Below are 18,895 nucleotides of genomic sequence, written 5' to 3'. Positions count from 1 at the left end.
AATTTAGAAGTCTAGAATCAACATTCTAAGAACAGAAACCAAACCAAACCTTGCAATGAGGGTTCCCTGAACTGAAATTAGAAGTAAATTTGGAGAATACCTCTCAGACAAAAGTTCTCAAACAATGCTGTGGTAAGCCAAAAAGGATACTTTCCCCATATCTCCAGCTTGTTATTTAAGTTAAAGCGGAATGCAGTCCAAGTTTATAGCTTTGTATTTTTTCCACAGGTCAAGCATCTGAAGAATTTCAAGGGAGGCCAAAAGAATTTTGGTAAGACCACTATCATTTGCCAGTCTCTTCACTTACATTCTGTTCACAACAGCCCATCAGAATCCTATGCTGCTTCAAAAGCAATACTCAGTATAGCCAGTGGTTTCCCACTAGTAATGTCCTTCAAACTTGCCATTTGTGGAGCAGATATCATCTGACTCCAAATGGTTTAATTAGTCTTCGATGATTGCATAACTAGACAAGATTCAAAAGAACTGTTATCACTGGATCTCCTAAGAGTGTTTTAAAAGTTCAACAGCAATTGGGGCCCCATACTGTATCAGAGCTGTGACTCAGAGAATGAGCGGATGTAGCCCTTTCCCCAGTATTATTTTCTCAGTAGAAACCACTATCCAGAACTGCTATTAGACCTGGTGGAGGAAGATAGTACTCATCTTATACTGTGTTTTTTTCCCCCCAGCAGCCGGGGGAGGGAACAATGTGGGTGAAAGAGGCTTGCGACCCTGTCTTCGTCCAGCTAAGATACAAGTAGGAGTCCATCAGCTATTCATTTTAACTTTATACCCACAGATCTGTCTGTCTCACATAAATGCTGTAGACTGGAGATCCCAGGAACGTGCTATGCTCAGAAAGAGCCATTTCATTTTAGAAGAAGGTGGAGGATGAAAGACGGATGGCGTATCAGTGATGTGGGAATAAACTAACTGAGGACTTTAAGTGCAACTGTGTGGGAAGGGAAGATCAATATGACCCTTATTCCATTTTAGATGAGTGCAGCTGTATTTAAACTGCATTTTCTGGCTTTATAAAAGCTGTGCTCTCAAACTATGAGGCAATTCCTGTCAGTCCAGAAACATAAAATAGGAAACTCACAAGCTTAAAAAAACAAACTTTTAAGAAACCGGTTGGCATCTCGAAGGGTAACAGAAATACGTGTTCTTCATTGGAAAAATACTGATTATCCAAGCTCAAGGAAAAGCTTCTGGTTGATTGGGATGGTATTTCTAGCAAATGCTCATGTGGTACAAACTGGCTATGATTAACTTTTTTTCATTATTTCCTCTAAGTCTCTTGAAATCGCTACGATGCAACATATGCCCACATTGCTGTCAACTTAATTCTAATCTGGTCCGAGCCTGCATCTGTTCACAGGAAAGCAGACTGCTGTGGGAGCCCTTCTAAGGAAGCTCTTGACATTCAACAGCAAAGGATGGGTCCCCAATTTTCCAACATAGCTGACTTTATCTTTTCTGTAAGGGAATATGTTCCTCATTCTACTCAATTAAGCTCCAATGATCCTACATCATGCTATTTATCAACATTAACTGTCCCATGATACTTCTGTGTGTTTCCATCAGCAAGATTTAACACACATTGTTGATAGAAAGACACAAAAACATTCCATCTAATTATAAATTTTCTCTCCTGCCCTGATAAAATCTGATTGAATCACTGGTTAGTTACGTTATTTCACCATAGATTCTATGTCCAGGCATGCTTGCATTTATCGGAAGGTAAGGTAGTGAATAAAAAACTGTCCTCTGAGCAGAAGGCTCTTAAAATTTCATTGATGGGAGTCAGCCAAAGAACTACGGTACCTGTACTGAAGTTTCTGTTTTCCACAATGCAGATACAGATCAACTAACCAACTGGGTATAATTTACTCAAACTCTTACTCATAGATATACTAAGATGCATTAAGTGAGATATGCAAAGATAAATGATGTACAGAGAGATCTTGTGTGGCTAATTAACTCTAGCTCTGTATCGCTAGTGAGCCGCAACAAAGTCAGACCAAATGACATCTTTTCTGGAATGCTTGAAAACAAGCACAGCCATGCCAGCACCACAGTAGCAAAGGTGTAGGAATCTGTCTCTTTTATTACAAGAGGAAGGCACTAAAAATAGCTTTCACAGAATGATTTTTTAAATTTTCCCATTGAGATCATTCCAGAGGAGAGAACACAAAAAAAGCAACAATCTCCACTAACAGCAGAGAACAGGTGCAGAGAGAGCACTCACAGGCCCTTCTGACTGCTGGGACTCCGACTCTGAGGAATATCGTATCTGGCTGAGTGCACAAGCCCAGTTACTGAATCAAAGGAAGTGCAAATAGAGGCTATGCGTTGCCCTGAGGCATCTGCAGTCCAGCTTGAGGGACAGTAGATGAGGGAGCAATCGGCATTAGATACAGGTCTCCTGTGACAATTCAAGCACATAATAGGCTACATAGTCCAGCCAACCCTCCAGTAGCCCAGGAGACCCCATCTTTACCTATTAAGCCTCATCTGAGGTGCCAGAAGGAGCACCAGAGAACCTCAAAATGCTGGAAAAGTCCTGGATCCAGGCTAGAAAGCTACTCTCTTTTAGGAATTCACTCCACATTAAAAGGAAAGAGTTTGGATCAGATATTAGAATATTGGGAATCAGCTGGCGGGTGGAAGTGGCTAGTACAAGGCATCTGACATCAAGCTACCTACTATCTTGTCTCCAGATAACTCTTTGATCCTGAATTCCTGATATGCACTGATCTGTTATTTAATTTCTATATTAATTGAATGACTCACACTTCACTAGCATTGGTGACTGATTACTGGAGAGTTTGCTTTGTCCCTCTTTTGTACTTCTCTTCTGTTACTCATTGGCAGAACTTCAAGGTCTACTGAGCAATCCTGCTCCCCTCAAACCCATTTTTGTCTCTAAGAAGGAGGTCACAATGCTGAGCATGCATGCCATTCCATGAATGGATGGCAGGTGTTTCCAAAGCCAATGAGCCAGGGTGAAGTAATGGATGCACACACGCACAAAAAACACCCTGTCTCTCTCAAGTACACTCAAAAAAACACCTACAGCACTGTGATTCTGTTGCACAGAGTGCCTGGGCAGCTGACCGCTGACAAATAGACTAGTAATGAACAACAGATGACAAGCTGAACTTGGAATGAGTGTGAAACAAAATACCAATTATTTATAACAGGTGTGGGCAATGCGCGCATAGCCTGTGGCCCTGAGGCATAGCTGTGAAGCACTTAATGGACTGCTCTCAATCACAACGTTCCTCTCTCTTTGTTGCAGAAAGCAGCCTGATTTATATGAAGAAAAGGCAAAAAAGTCTTTTTGAGATGGATGTTTTTCCCTTCTGGTATTATAAGTCCATCTCTTCTCCCCTTCTAACACTTGTGATTGACATAGCTCCTTAAAAACTGCAGGAAGGGCATTTCTTCCAATCGTAAGTCAAGTAGCTAGGCACTAGATTATTACTTCCTGTCCTGCCAGGCCCATTGCTTGAGAAAGAAATGCAGGTGAGCTTGAGGGGCACAGCACAGACTCACCCTGGCCCTAGGAATCAGGTGACTGCTGCCCGCCTGCAGCTGATCCTGTGCCTCTGCCTGCTACAAAGCCTCCAAGATCCACTGCATTCCTTTAGTCTGGGTGATTCATCACTGTGGAAGCCTCCTGTGCTTCAATTAGACATAAGCATCTAAAATGGCAACCGGATGAAGTCAACAGTGATAAAATAGTATTGAGAGTGGTTGACTCCTATAAGAAGAAGACAGCTCTAAGCTGAAGACAGATTGCATCACCTGCCACCCTGGTTTGAATGTTTGACATCTGATGGCTAGGAACACTTCTGAAATCAAATAGGTTGCTGGCTATAAAGCAGGACATCTGCTAAAGATTCTGTTTTCCCCCTTTGAAAAAGTATATTGCTATAGAAGGAAATTAGTAAGGATAGAGACATTGAAATTGCAAGATACTCGTCCCACAGTATATCACATTGGTCAGATCCCACCTGGAGTACTGTGTGCAGTTCTGGAGGCCTTGCTTCAAAAAGGACATGGACAAAATTGAGAGAATTCAGAGGAGAGTGATGAGGATGATCCAGGGCCTGAGAACAAAGCTCTATGAGGAAAGGCTGAGGGACATGGGAATGTTCAGCCTGGAGAAGAGTAGGTTGATGGGGGACAGAATTGCTTTCTTTCTTTAATGGTTGTCACTTAGAGGAGGGCAGGGAAAGGTTCTTGTAGGCAGCAGAGGATAGGACCCACAGTTACGGGTTTAAACTACATGTAGAACGATGCCAGGAAAAAAAATTCACAATCAGAGTAGTTCAGCAGTGTAATTGTCTGCCTAAGGAGCTCTCGCATATTGACGGGCTTTAAAGAGCAGCTGGACAGATACTTATCATGGATACTTTAGGCTGATCCTGGATTGAGCAAGGGGTTGGACTAGATGGCCTGTAATGTGCCTTCCAACCTGAAAACCCATAATGCAAATATCCAAAACAGATTCTGAAGTCATAAGGAGGCCTTTAGGCTGTGCATTAGAACAAAACCAGTTGCTGTATTTCATTTCCCTACCTTTTGTTCCACCTTCAGAAACTGAGCAAATTCCTCGATGGTGAGGTGATCTTTCTTATCACTGTAGCTCAGAAGAAGCAAGTAGAGGTCACGTCTCAATGACATCATCTTGTAAAACACGGAAAATTCTTCAAAGGTTAAAGTACCTTGGTTCTCATCTGTGTCAGCCTCCTGAGGAACAAGCACAACCAAATGTCTATGCTGGGTGAATGGGAATGAAGTAGCAGGGCAGAATATATACGGCAGGAAACAATATTGATGGACAGCCTCCAGTTGAAACATCCTTATCCTTACAAAGCCATAATTTGCAACAAATTATGTACATATAACTCCAGAGTCATTCCAATTGTACGTGGTCAGTTGCACCTTCTTTATGACTGCGGAGTAGTCCTTGCTCTTTCTAAATGATTAAGGTTCCCAAGGGGCTTGCCGTAGCTTCTGATCATAAAAAGAAATTGGAGTCTTTCAAATTATTAGACTGGGAGGCGCTGAAGGAGTTTTCGTAGTCCGTGTATTTTCATACACTGTACTTACAATTGGAAGCCTAGTCATTCAGCCACTGTTTAAAGTAGCAATGCAAGAACTGTGCAAGCCCTCTTGAATTCATCTCAGAGCTAAACCCATCACTTTCCTGCCTATGGACACCTCTGCCCAGACTATGTGTCACTTATAGCCCTGGGGAGAATCAGGAGTCATCTGTCTGTTCTCTTTTCTGAGCTAATCAGTATTCTCCAGACAGAGGATACAATTTTGACCCCTTGAAGCCATTTAACATTAATTTCGTTACGGAATCTCATTGAAGAAAGTTTCCAAATGCTTATCTTTATCTATGGTGAACTGAATTATAGAATGCTGAGATCTAGCAAGCAGAATCTTCTCAGGATCCCTCCCTCAACGCTCTGCCTAATGAGATCAGGACCCTGCAGGACCTCAAACCATTCTGAAAAGCTAGCTTAATCAACACTGTGGTATATTTCATGCGCTCCCCCTGCTTTCTCCTGGGAGAAGAAGAAGAAGAGTTGCTTCTTACATGCCACTTTTCTCTACCCGGAGAAGGAGGCGGCTTTTGTGCAGGTTAATTTTAACGGTTACAATTTAAAAATGTTTAATTTTATCATATTATTGAATTTACATCATTCTCCTCTCTTCCATTTTCCCCACAACAACCCTGTGAGGTAGGTTAGTCTGGCCCAAGGTCACCAATCAAGTGTTCAAGGCAGCATGGGGATGGAAACCCAGGTCTCCCAGATCCTAATCTGACACTGTTCTCATCCACATGCCAGCCATCTGTATGCTGTATTTACTTAAATATTTAGAAAATGTGCATATTGCCTCTCCAGACTGGCTCTAGACAGCTCAAAATAAAACAAAACAAAGCAGAGACAACAAAAAACCATAGACCATAACACTAGAAATGTATTAATAAGATTATCCAAATCAATTGGGGGTGGGGTAATGCCAAATGCAATAGCCAATATAAGGAAGGCAGGGCATAAAAACACATAAAACAGAGCAGCCTAAAATGACATTGATAAATCAGGCCCCAGGCTAGGAACACAGAATAAAAGTCAAAAGGGATGGCACCTCTGAGATAAAAACCCGAGGGGGGAAATGTTTTATTCCCAGTCCCTGATCTTGTAGACCATATTGTGGCTAAGAGCGGTGTAGTTGTTAAGAGTGGTGCCTCCTAATCTGGCAAGCTGGGTTTGATTCCCCACTCCTCCCCCACATGCAGCCAGCTGGGTGACTTTGGGCTCACCACAGCCCTGATAGTGCTGTTCTCATGGAGCAGTAACATCAGTGCTCTCTCAGCCCCAGCCACCTCACAGGGTGCCTGTTGTTGGGAGGGGAAGGGAAGGGAAGGAGACTGCAAGCCACTTTGAGACTCCTTCTGGTAAGGGTATAAAAATCAACTCTTCTTCTTTTCCTTAAAAAATGTTTTTGAAAGAAAATGTGCAGCTGGTACCGTTCTTGTTAGAAGCCTCGACAGGGCATGCATGGTTTACCTCACACCCAGGGAAATGTGGTTGTATTGTTCCTGGCATGCACTACCAAAAGAGAAAGGGAAAGCTTGAGGGTCCGTTAAAAAATTCAAATCATAATGGGGTTACAGCGGCTAAAGTTTAAAAGCCAGTGCCCTACAACATGACCCCTAAACCATTTCTATGCAAAAGTAAATCTCACAGAATGGGACGCACTTCTAATTAAACGTGCATGACGGTGCACTCTCAAAGCCACATGCTTCTCCCCTACTCCAATGAGCTTCCAGCACAGGGGGAGGCCAGCATAAGGCGCTAGGCCAACAGAAGAGTCATGCCGAGATGTACTGATTTCAATGAGACGTCCTGCCGAGGTTTCACTGCGGAGGTTTCATTGCTCTGTAAACAGCATCCGATTCCCTCCCAGTTATTTCATCCAAGTGCTAATTGGCTCATGATGAGAAATCAGCATAACGCTACATGCCTGAATCGTCAATCAACGTGAAAAAGCAGCCGCTACCACTTCACTCCTGCTGCCAAACCTTTCCTGGGACCATGGCAGGACCGCAACGGCAGGACTTGCTGCCGACAAAATTTCGACACTGAATTCATTCTTGATTGCTGTTTGAGGCAGTCCTCAGGGAAGAAAGAGTACTTACTGTATGTTATTATGGGGTTTGCTTGGGAGGGGGGGGTGAAAAAGGCTTTGAGCATCTGCTTAAGAGGCTTTGCTTGGGATTTACAAAACATTTCACAGCAGTTCTTCCAAAATACATTCTCTTTTATGTACAAAGGTTTCTGCAGTAACTGAGAGGTAGTCTGCTTTCCCCATTGAGGACTGAGTAGCTGAACTTGAAGAGAGAAACAGCAAATTCTCTCAGCACCTAAGAGCACCAAGGAGATTTTAAAGCATAAGCTTTCAGGTGTCAAAACTCTCTTCGTCATATACTTTTGACTCCCGAAAGCTTATACTCCCAAAATCTTTTTGTTTCAAGACTCAAATCTAGATCTTCTACTACAGACCAATATGACTGCCTTCTGTAGTTAATAAAGATGAAAAGTTAGATTTGAGTCCCGAAGCACCTTAGGTACCAACAACGTTTTTGAGGTATCAGCTTTTGAGCATTTAATTTTCTTTGTTAGAGCTTTGCTCTATAAAACCTATACCCTGAAAATCAGACTGGTCATTAAGGTGCTACTGGACCTGAATCTAGTTCTTCTGCTGAAGACCAATATGGCTATCTTCTAGCAGTAATATCTTTTTATGCTTTCTAGCAAAGGGCTTGAGTTTTTTGGATTCGCCTTTGACTTTATAACAAGATTCTACAAAATATACACCACTGCTGAAGCATTCTCATATGAACATAAGAGAAGCCATGTTGGATCAGGCCAATGGCCCATCCAGTCCAACACTGTGTGTCATACAGTAGCCCAAAAACCAGGTGCCATCAGGAGGTCTTGGTGGAGGGGGGGCAGAACTCCAGAAGTCCTCCCACAGTTGTCCCTCAAGTACCGAGAATATTTTTATTTATTTTATTTTATACTTCGACCTGGCAATCGCCATCTTGTGGCAGTTTACGATATAAAACCAATACAAATCACAATAAAACTCCATAAATCTCCCAATAAGAAATACAAAAGTAATAAGCAATAAATGGCGGCGTAGACTTTACTAAATCTCTCAGTCCCAGCTCTGCTATTCCAGCCTTGGGATCAATACAGAGTCCCTAGTTGGTGTAAACAGGTCATCCTTGTGGCTAAGAGGCATTGATGGACTTTTGCTCCATATGTTTATCAAATCCCCTCTTAAAGCAGTCTATGCCTGTAGCTGCCAACGCTTCTTGAGCCATAAATTATTGTTGTTGTTGTTGTTGTTGTTATTGTAATTGTTATTATTCAGTTTATTTCCCGCCACTCCTTTGCGACCCCATTAAAACTCCATTAAAAGACATAAAACATTACCAACATGGCAGAAAATCAATAAAAACCCGAGTCCCCCCCCCCACACACACACACACACTACTAGCGGGGTGGAGAAGGAGGTCCCAATGATGTTCACTTCCTATCCCAGTAAATACAATGCTGTATTTATTATATCACTTAGCAAATGTATCTTCTAGGTTTGGACATTATTTAGCGGCACAGTAACCACAAAAGAACCATTCAGGCAGAAGCCCCTGCCCATTACCAGACAGGTGATGGAGTAAGTGTGAATACACTAGTAACAACACCACTGTGTGGAAAAGTTGCTCCCAGAATTGTGCAAAAGCATTTCTCTTTAAAGAAGACAGAGCCTGGTATTTTATTGGAGCCAAGCAAAGAAGTGTCCTAAGCTGTAGGCCGCCAAGAGCACAATGAGACAGCTTTTTTATTTGGTTTCAACTCATCTCCAAGAGGTTTTATGTTACTGAAAACCCAAAGATTAGTTGGCAAGCATCAGGGGTGAGAGGAGCAGCTCCAGTTTGCCAGGATGGAGAAGCAGATGCTATACAAATGCTGTCAGTACTGGTTGACAAGAACATACTTTATCCCCATCTTTTTACCATTATTAGCATCACCATTATCCCCAAAACAATGCGTCTCTCTTGCTGTATTGCAAAGCAAAGCATACTCCAGGCAAGAACCCAAGAAGCCCCAACAGAACAGAAAAGAGGCTATGCACCAGCAACGCTTTGTGGGTGTTCTGTCCAAAACCCCCAAACTGTCCTGATATAATGATCTGTTACAGCTGGGCACTGTAGTAGTAAACAGGACACGCAGGAACACAACTGTGTGGATGTATGAACACACACAAACTGTGGGTGGAAGGATATACAAATACACGAACTACACTCTTTCACTCATGCAAACTGTGCCACCCATACATAGCCAACAACTCCCTACAACCCCTAAGCCAGGGGTAGTCAAGCTGTGGCCCTCCAGATGTCCATGGACTACAATTCCCATGAGCCCCTGCCAGCGAATGCTGGCAGGGGCTCATTGGAATTGTAGTCAATGGACATCTGGAGAGCCGCAGTTTGACAACCCCTGCCCTAAGCTGTCAGTACGAGGACGCAGGGCAGGGAGCATGCAGATGCCAGTGGCTTGAATGAAGTGACAACTCCGGGATTTGAAGGGAGGGAGGAATACTCAGGCAAGGATATGCTTTGTAAAAGCAATGTGCTTTATTTTTAAAACACTGAGGGACTGCTTGCCTCCTTATGCTCCCCGCAGAGCTCTTCGCTCTGCAAGTACTAATTTGTTGGTGGTTCCTGGCCCTAAGGAAATAAGCCTGGCCTCAACCAGGGCCCGGGTTTTCTCAGTCCTGGCCCTGACCTGGTGGAATGAGCTCCCAGGAGAGCTGAGGGTCCTGACAAAGCTATCACAGTTCTGCAGGGCCTGCAAAACGGAGCTCTTCCGCCAGGTTATGAGTTGAGGCAAGATCCTCAGGCTTTGGCACTTATATCACCGCATCCCACCCTTTGGTTAGTCTGCTCAGGAGGTAGAGGTATCTTTTTAGCTGCCATTCTTGGAGAGTTAGTTTTGAGGGGTTTATTGGAGGCTTATTAAATTATTAACGTTTTATTGTAAGCTGCTACTGGTCCCCAGAGAAGTGGTGGGATATAAATCAATCAATTAATAAACAAAGAAACAAACAAATAAAAAGCTACTCCTGAAGCAGAGCATCAGGACTTTTGGAATTTCCTCAAGGAGTCCTAATCTGTGCTGGCCACAGTACTGGAAAGTCGCTGGCTTCTGATGACACAGTGACAGAAGGAGCCCGGTTGCGTACAGTGGGGGGGGGGGAATGGGGAAAGAGGCACAGCAAAATGCAAGCAATGTCCAAAGGAGACTGGGTCTGACCGTGATGAAGCCCTGGCTTCATCACCAAGAATACAAAGATCTCAGTGTCCATTCCGCAATTCATTATTAAACACTATAATTCCTTGTGAGATGTTACCAGCCCAGTCAGAGTCAAATATTGACATAATATGTCATGATTAACTTGCTCTCATTGCCTCCCTCTCTGAAAACACAATTACAGGGAGGGACGAGTCTATTAATTAATTCTGGTCGGTAACAACGGTCTGACAGAGAAAGCCACAGAAGCTCACCTGAAACATTTGTCTGACTTTTCGCCGGGGTAGGCTGACGTTCAGCTTATGCATCAACTGATGGATCTCTTCAATATTCAGCAGGCCATCACCATTCCTGTCTGCTTCCTCAAAAGTCTGCTTCACCCAAGTGCACAAAAGTTAAGGAAAGGGTAGACCGCCCACATCAAAGGCATGTAGAATCCACTTTTCAATTATTGCTAAGCAAGGTTAACAAATTTTGAACGTGCCCACCTGTGTGCGCATGTGAGCTATCAACATGTGATGCATTTTCCCAAAGATTCAAGATTGGGTTATTTATTTATAATATTTCTAGGCCCTCTTGAGACTTATTATCGGGGGTGGTTTTCTTGTTTCACAAATGCAAAATGAAGGGGAGGAGAAGGACATTTCTATGGGTTTCATGAATGTCCACTGAGTTTGATCCAAAGGTCATGTTCCGCTGACACTTCTGCCCAGATCTCTCCCTTCCACTGTGGCCCCACTGATGCTACTGGGGGAGGGGTGGTCCTTATGAATATTTTTCTGTAAGCTAACCAGGGGTTGCCACAAGAAGAGGGAAACGATGAATATGCCTTTCATGACAATGGCAGAAAACCCTCATGCCTTCTCCTTTTCACTTTCTGGAGTATTTCTTTTTAAGTATCCGGTCACCATGGTTTAGGTAGCTAAAGACTGACCATCATTGCAAATAGCTGCATCCTACTCCATGATGTTAGAGAAGGCTTAATTACTGCTGTTTAAAATCAGCGGCCTCTGCCTTTAATTGGCTGTCTTGTTAGTCTCCACTAGTCAGTTGAAGGGCAATCTTCAGATATGTTAGTATACTGAGCCTGAACATTTGAGGCAGAAATCTTGCTCTAGAAGAAGAAGAAGAAGACTTGGTTCTTATATGCCGCTTTTCCCTACCCGAAGAAGGCTCAAAGCGCCTTACAGTCGCCTTCCCTTTCCTCTCCCCACAACAGACACCCTGTGAGGTGGGTGAGGCTGAGAGAGCCCTGATATCACTGCCCAGTCAGAACAATCTTATCAGTGCCGTGGCGAGCACAAGGTCACCCAGCTGGCTGCATGTGGGAGAGCGCAGAATCAAACCTGGCATGCCAGATTAGAAGTCTGCACTCCTAACCACTACACCAAACTGGCTCTCTAAACAAATGGGAGACGGCAAGCCAGCCTTGCTGAATCTCTCACCACGCATAGCTCTCTGTGGACTATTATAGGGACTCTGGATCATGCATTAGCCTTTTAAAATTCACTCCCTCCTTGTGAAGAGCCGTTTTTGAAAAAGAAGTGCCTGGAAATTCCTAAACTCTGATTTCAAATGAATGATATAATAGTCATCATTAACGTACCATTAGCAACCCTGTTTTCAAGACAAGCTTCTTCAACTACGCCAATTCAGCCATCTTGCTGCAGCATGCCAAGGGCCCAATGAGGCCAGCATTCAGAAACACACAAAGCCTGCCATCTGATCTCAGCACCCAGAAATCAGATCCAGACCATCGCTAACAAAAGGGGCTCCATTTTAGCCAATGTTTACCGATGCCCTGTATGAAAGCCACTGGCTGTGGGCATGTGATCAGCTACAGAATTGTGTAAGTTAATGATGTGCTGCCTGAATGATTTGCTTTTGTATGGCCTGAATCTACTCCAAAGGAGCTTCTTTAGGTGACATCTGTGCCCCTGAAAAATCCTAGCAAAAAAAATGAGAGAAAAATCTCAATCTCAACATACATGTGAAGCTGCCACATACTGAATCGGATACAGCTTTTTCAGTAGTGCCAACTCCCACTGACAGCAGCTTCCCATGGTCTCAGGACAAGCTCTTTCACATCAAGTATAACCCAGTCCTTACTGGAAATGCTGGTATATTGAACCAGGATCTCCTGCATGCCAAGCAGATGTTCTGCCACTGAGCTATGATCCCTTCCTTCTTGCACAACACTTATTGTGTTCTCTCGTTTTGCTCCTTCTGCTCAAAATCCAACCATCTTTAACCTTGTCTTCCAGAGAAGACTGTACTCCTTGGTAGTTTTAACTGCTGCTTCTTCCTTCCTTCTCTAGCCTTGCCGTTTCCCTACTCTCGCTTTCTCCTCGTCTTGTCAACCATTTAATTGCGCCAAATCTCTGCCCTACTGGTTCTCCTTTCCTTTCTGACTTCAGCCGTCTAACAGATAAATCCCTCTCTGTGAATTCCTGTCCCCTGGTGGCTTCTGTTCTGCGCTCACTCCAACTGGAACTGTTACAGGGGCCCTTTCACCCTCCGGCTTCCCATCTGCCAGAACTGATAACGCAAACAAGGCTTGAAGGAATGTTTCAGCACAAACGAATGCATGGCAGCCACGCGCGGCCTCTCCAAAAGTCAGGGATAAATATAGAAAGTGCAGAAGGAGTTTATGGAGCTTGTAATTTGCCGCAAAAGGTTGGGAAGTGTTTCTCTGCCTTCTGACAGTTGAAGCTGAATTATGGAAACCAGAATTATTCACAAAGCAAGTCCACACTTCCTCAATCTCTCTCCCACCCCCTTCCCGGGTCACTAAATCTGGGTCTGGGCACCCCATTTCCCCAGGTCAGAAAAGCTTTTCACTGAATTACGGCTGAGATGCACTGCCAGCATGGATTTCTCACTTTATTTATTTATTATATTTATATACCACCCTCCCCGGAGGCTCAGGGCGGTTCTGCTTCCCCCTTCTGCTGTAGACTAAATCCCACAGGGCTCTTTTTGTGGGGCCCGACCTCCCAAGAAGCAGAGTTTGGGGTCATTTTGTGCTGTCACAGGAAGGGGAGGAGAAGAACCCGTTCTGTCCATGGAAACACTGGTGAAGCCAAACCTCTCTTTTTGTAAAGTGTGCATGTGTTGATGTTTTTTTAAGTTCTAGTTTTGGAGTATGTTTTACCATGTTTGTTTCTTAGCTTGTAAGAAATTTAAACGGTCCTTCCCTGAATTTTTTCTAGTTGTTTTTTATCCAATTAACCCAGATTTACTTTCAATTTGCTCCTTTGTTCAGAAGTTCAGTAGACTCAGCTTCTTGTCAGAGCCTGAGACATTTTGTGACAACCAATCCTAGTGTGTGTTCCCCATCACCATCATCCCTGTTTCTGTCAATGAAAAACAACCACCAAATAACACTGGCCTAATAAATGGATGACCATAATGCTAAGCCACTCCTATTGTGGTGACGATTCTCAGGAAATCCTGTCCGTCCATCACAACACCAACCTTTGATTCTAAATCTATTTCTGAGTCTTTGTGGCATTTACAAATGTAAAAGTAAGCAAGCAGTGGATGCGGTAGGCTTCATCGGGAGCAAAAACCAACAAAATGGTTACATGAGTACATGAGATTCTATAACCCAGTTAATCAGCAAATGAAAAGGCATGCTTGAAGATACATAGGGCAGGGCATACATTATACCTCAGGAAATGCCACTGTGCTTGAACAAAGAAAGCCAGCAAACACAACCTTGAAAGGATATTGATCATGTGTCCTCTGTCTTTTAGCAAGAGAGTCTTCATCGCTTATCCCAGCCATCAGGTACTTCAGCCCAGTGATCCAGGTCCGAGCTTCCTCTGGATTAGAGGTGATCAGATCTAGAGACTCCATGTGGTTCCCGTGATAAATGGTAAAGCAGCAGCTTGGATCGAAGTTGCCTTCGGCATGGCGGTGGAATATTTCTGACTGCCGGCCTTCGGTGACCTTGTAAATGGAATCAATTACAACTGCAAAAGAGAAAGTAGAAACCGGAAAAATAAGAAGAAGAAGAGTGGGTTCTTATATGACACTTTTCTCTACCTGAAGTAGGCTCAAAGCGGCTTACAATCGCCTTCCCTTTCCTCTCCCCACAACAGACACCCTGTGAGGTGGGTGAGGCTGAGAGAGCCCCGATATCACTGCTCGGTCAGAACAATTTTATCACAGCCGTGAGGAGCTCAAGGTCATCCAGCTGGCTGGATGTGGGGGAGTGCAGAATCGAACCTGGCATGCCAGATTAGAAGCCCACACTCCTAACTACTGCACCAGCCTGGCTCTCAATAAAGAAGCTCAGATGGTCAGGGAGAAGGGGCACTTTGCTTTCCAAGCCAATACACCCCCTCTTAAACCTGTAACTCGTTCATTCCTGTGTTTTTCAAGAATACTCTAGTCCCATGGTTCCCTTCCCACCATGTGCGTAAGTGTGCATGTGGCAAGTCTCACATGCCCTCTGGAGGCTTCTATGCTCTGAGGCCCTTACCTGCTACACTTCAGAGAGCAAGGACTGGATTTCTATGATCTGTACAGGGACTACAATGTCAGGGCTCAGAGAGCTGATTGTGCTTCAGGTCAACAACTACGAAAGCTCTGACACAAGCCCCGATATCAATCTCACTCCTCCACTGAAAGACACGTTACAATGGAGAGAGCAAAAACAAATATATATTATTAGTTAAGTTAGAAAAACAGAAGAGGGAGAGGGTCTGCAAAAGCCTCCAGAACTGCCCACAAAAATAGAGGAGGAGTAGCTTAGCACAAAATCTGAATTTCTCACAGTCAGTTGATAATCAGTATCAGCTTTTATTGCCCATGGAACCTGGATTGAGTAGGGATTGGATTAGATGGTCTGTATGGTCCCTTCCAACTCTATGGTTCTAGAATTCTAGATGCCATCTCAGCATCTCTGTGCTGAAATCTGGAAAAAAAAAGTTCAGCCTTATACCCAATGTAATTATGAGGACTGTTATCAAGACAGTACATCCCTGGTGCTATATAGCCAGCTAATTAGGGTTGAGCTATCTCAGGAACCCTACTAGCATGTGTGTTTTTTCTGAGTAGCTTTCTGAAGAAACTAGGTGATGGCAACCAACGGGAATTGTAAGAGCTGAATTGAGGGAAGCCAGTTCTGTCCCTGATTCCTTGAAGAGTCCATGTCCTTATTCCTAGAAAGCTTTGGGGACCCTGTTTTCACATGAGCAAGAATGGCATGAGAAGGGATCATCATCTGAACTTATAAAGAACTCACAGGCCCCTAGGAATATACCCGTAGACCCCAATTTGAGAAACAGCAAACCGGGAGGTTGAACACCAGTTTTATTTTAAAGAGCTTTGCAGATGGTTTCTTGTCTAATAGTATTTAAATCCTGTATGCAAAGATATGGGATTTTTAGTGAAATGTGTTGGAATAAGCCCTGATAGTGCTGATACATTTCAACAGGGCCTGTAAAATGGAACTCTTCCACCAAGATTTTGGTTTGGGCCTGTGAACTGATAACATCTATTCTCCCTCCCCAATCAGAATACTCCTTGAGAATTGCCCGAGCAGAACTTCTGGGGAGAGATAACTGCTCAAATTGGATGGTTTGAAATGTGTTTATTGACAGATGATGATGATGATAGATTGCAAAAGGAGAAAACAAGTGTTACAGAACATGACAAAACAGACAAGAGGAAAATCCAGACAATAAATACATATATATCTCATAAAAGTCTAGAAACAGAAGGGAAGGGAAGGGAAGGGAGGGAAGGGAAGGGCCTACTTTTTGCTTTTTCGCTCTTCCTTGATGGCCTCCATCTGATGCAAGTCCTGTGTTCGTCAAGGTAGAAAAGACGCACAAGGCCTTTGGCTCCGTTCTTCAGTTTAACCATCTGAGTCCCAGACTGCATTACACTCATACATCTTTCAACTGAAAAAGAAAATTAAAATAAATGAAAACTAGCTTTGTTCAGCTGTGTTTTTATAATAACAGCATTATCAACAAAGTAACAATTACATAATATTCATGAGCTTTCTCTTTATGTGAAGAAAATTTGGAGATTAAGACTTTTACAACATTATAATTAAAGCTATTATACAATTATAATTAGTCTACAGGGGATTCATTTTCTTCTCCAGAACAGCAGTATATTCTTGATGGGGCCTGTATCAGATGCCCAAGGACTAGATTTCATAACTGTAAATTCAAAACTTTACAGAGCTTCTGAAGTCCAGAAACTAGAGATATTCTAAACCATCTTTTTTAATCATTGGGGAAAGCAGGCAGTTTTTAACACTAATGTGTAAAAAATAGCATCTAAAAATAGCAATGCAACACAATATCTTATTACATTTTTTCATTAACATCAAATACTCAATAACAAAAACTTGGCCATTTGCCCAGGCTAGCCAGTTGACTGGTTTTATACATTGTGCCTTTTGCTTCTTAAGTCCTGAGATAACCTTGATGTGAATTTTTGTGCCTCTTCATTGCCTATTGAAGCTGTCAGAAACATTCACTAGAGCTATTTTGATGCCATTTAACATAGCATTTTTTTATGCTGCTGTATTATTTTTTGTTGATTTGATCTTGGTTTTATTGAATTTTTATTGCTGCAAATTGTTTTTGTTTAGTACTGAAAGTCATGCATGTATTTCTAGCCACAAAATTTAAACAATCACAAACTCTAAACATCCATAGTGGTCAGGGCTGCCAAACACCAGGAGATCTCCTATTACAACTGACTGCCACACAAAATAGATCGGTTTCCCTGGAGAAAATATGTGCTTTGGAGGATGGATTAGGCAAAAGGAAGATCTTCCGCCAGGCATCTGGTTGAGGCCAGGCATAACCAACAACATCTGCAGGGCCCCTGCTTCCTCCCTCCCAGAAATCCATCAATGCATTCTGCTCCTGGACTTGTTTGCACTGTTTGCACTGGGGAGGTCCCTCCCCAGGTTGAACCCCAAAAATCTCCAGATATTTCCGAACCCAAAACAACCAGCCCTAATAACAGTCAGAATTATTAAACAGATAATTTATTCTTTAAACCAAATTAATAAATGCAGTCTTAAATCACTAGTGCCTTCTCACCCAGGAGTTCTAAAATATCTTACAGGCTGGACACTTCATTACCTATAAGAAACTTGCACAATTATTATATCAGAATTTAAATGAAATTTCATACCCCCAAAATAAAAAAGGACTTCCAGGCTCTTGGGAAAATAGACTTGATTAGCCCTTTCATCTCTCATTTTAACAAATTCAGTTAACTTGGATAATCTCACAATTTCCCAGATTTTAATTATACAAGATTAAATATATAAATTTGTGCTGCAGTCATTTTGTGCTGCAGTCCAATTTTGTGCTACAATCGTAAAAACAAGAACAGTTCCTTAGAGTACTTTCTGAACACCTTTTGGCCACAAAATCCAGTAATAAAAATCCTGGATCAATTGAAAATGTGTACTTCTTATATAGTTTGTTTCTCTAAGTATAGCAATCCAAAACTTCTTTCTAACAGGGCAAAATCTGCATTGTCATGATCACATTTCCAGTTTACAGACCAGTCAACAGCAAAATTGAAGTTATAAGCTCTCTCCCACTGATATCAAAGTTTAATTTTATGCACAATAATTCTCCAGTAGGCAGTGATACGTTTTCTGCCTGGATCCAAAAAGATATATTACTGGTACTCTGCATTCACGAGATCTCTCCCTTCTTCCATGCTATACTGAAAATGAATGAGACAGTACTGTATTCTGGTGCTCAAAGGAAATAGTCCAAAACCCAGCAGGGTACCCAGGTACTCCTGAGCACAGCAGCATAAATCTTGAATCCAAATCTAATTATGTTTCCTGTTTTCTTTTGGAAGATAATTGTTAAATATGGTTTCACAATTCAGTACTGAAATCAGTTTGGACAAGGTCTTTCCACATATCTGTTCTTCCTCTGTGTTTTCACAGTTCTGGAACAGTTTATTTTCTTCCACACATGCCTTAAATAATCAGGATTTTCAATAAAAAGAGTCCAGTAGCACCTTTAAGACCAACAAAGATTTATTCAAGGTGTGAGCTTTCGAGTGCAAGCACTCTTGGTCAGACTAAGAACTGAACATCATAACAGTAGGAATATATAAGCAAAAGTTAATCTTCTTACATTAGTAAACTGTGTCACAGCATCCACACACAGCCACATAATAACTCTCTGCCAATCATTTCCAAGAGAGCATGCAAGCATCATCAGGGGGCATCACTGCATCCCTTACTTTTTAGTCTTGGGCATGCTTACGTTGATATATTAATGGCTTGGGAAAATTTTTAAGCGCTAAAATATCGATACCAATTTTTTAAAAAGACACTCCTCTTCAGTACAGGAGAGGTGGCAGGCTGGATGGGGAGGGGGGGCAAGATAACCATCATAAACATTACACATGAGAAAAAGGGTAACTCAGAAACAGATTCCAGAAAAAGACTGGGATAAAAGTGGTTTCAAAAG

The 18,895-nt window shown here is 42.6% G+C and overlaps 1 protein-coding gene across 7 annotated transcripts in view; it reads right to left on the bottom strand.

Moving 5' to 3' along the window:
- Positions 1–18,895, bottom strand: part of PLCH1 (phospholipase C eta 1) — a 153,876-nt gene that overhangs the window by 59,255 nt on the left and 75,726 nt on the right. For all 7 annotated transcript variants that reach the window (XM_077348630.1, XM_077348632.1, XM_077348626.1 and 4 more), the window contains 4 exons: positions 16,181–16,327; positions 14,146–14,389; positions 10,667–10,796; positions 4,594–4,764 (listed from right to left, as the gene is read on the bottom strand). In XM_077348630.1, the coding sequence (XP_077204745.1) occupies positions 4,594–4,764; positions 10,667–10,796; positions 14,146–14,389; positions 16,181–16,327 (692 nt within the window). The remainder of the gene's footprint in view (positions 1–4,593; positions 4,765–10,666; positions 10,797–14,145; positions 14,390–16,180; positions 16,328–18,895) is intronic.

This window comes from Paroedura picta, chromosome 8 (genome assembly GCF_049243985.1).
Source record: "Paroedura picta isolate Pp20150507F chromosome 8, Ppicta_v3.0, whole genome shotgun sequence".
Classification (NCBI taxonomy): domain Eukaryota; kingdom Metazoa; phylum Chordata; class Lepidosauria; order Squamata; family Gekkonidae; genus Paroedura; species Paroedura picta.
The sequence above is the reverse complement of the archived record's forward strand: the minus strand, read 5'-3'. Positions and strand labels throughout refer to the sequence as shown.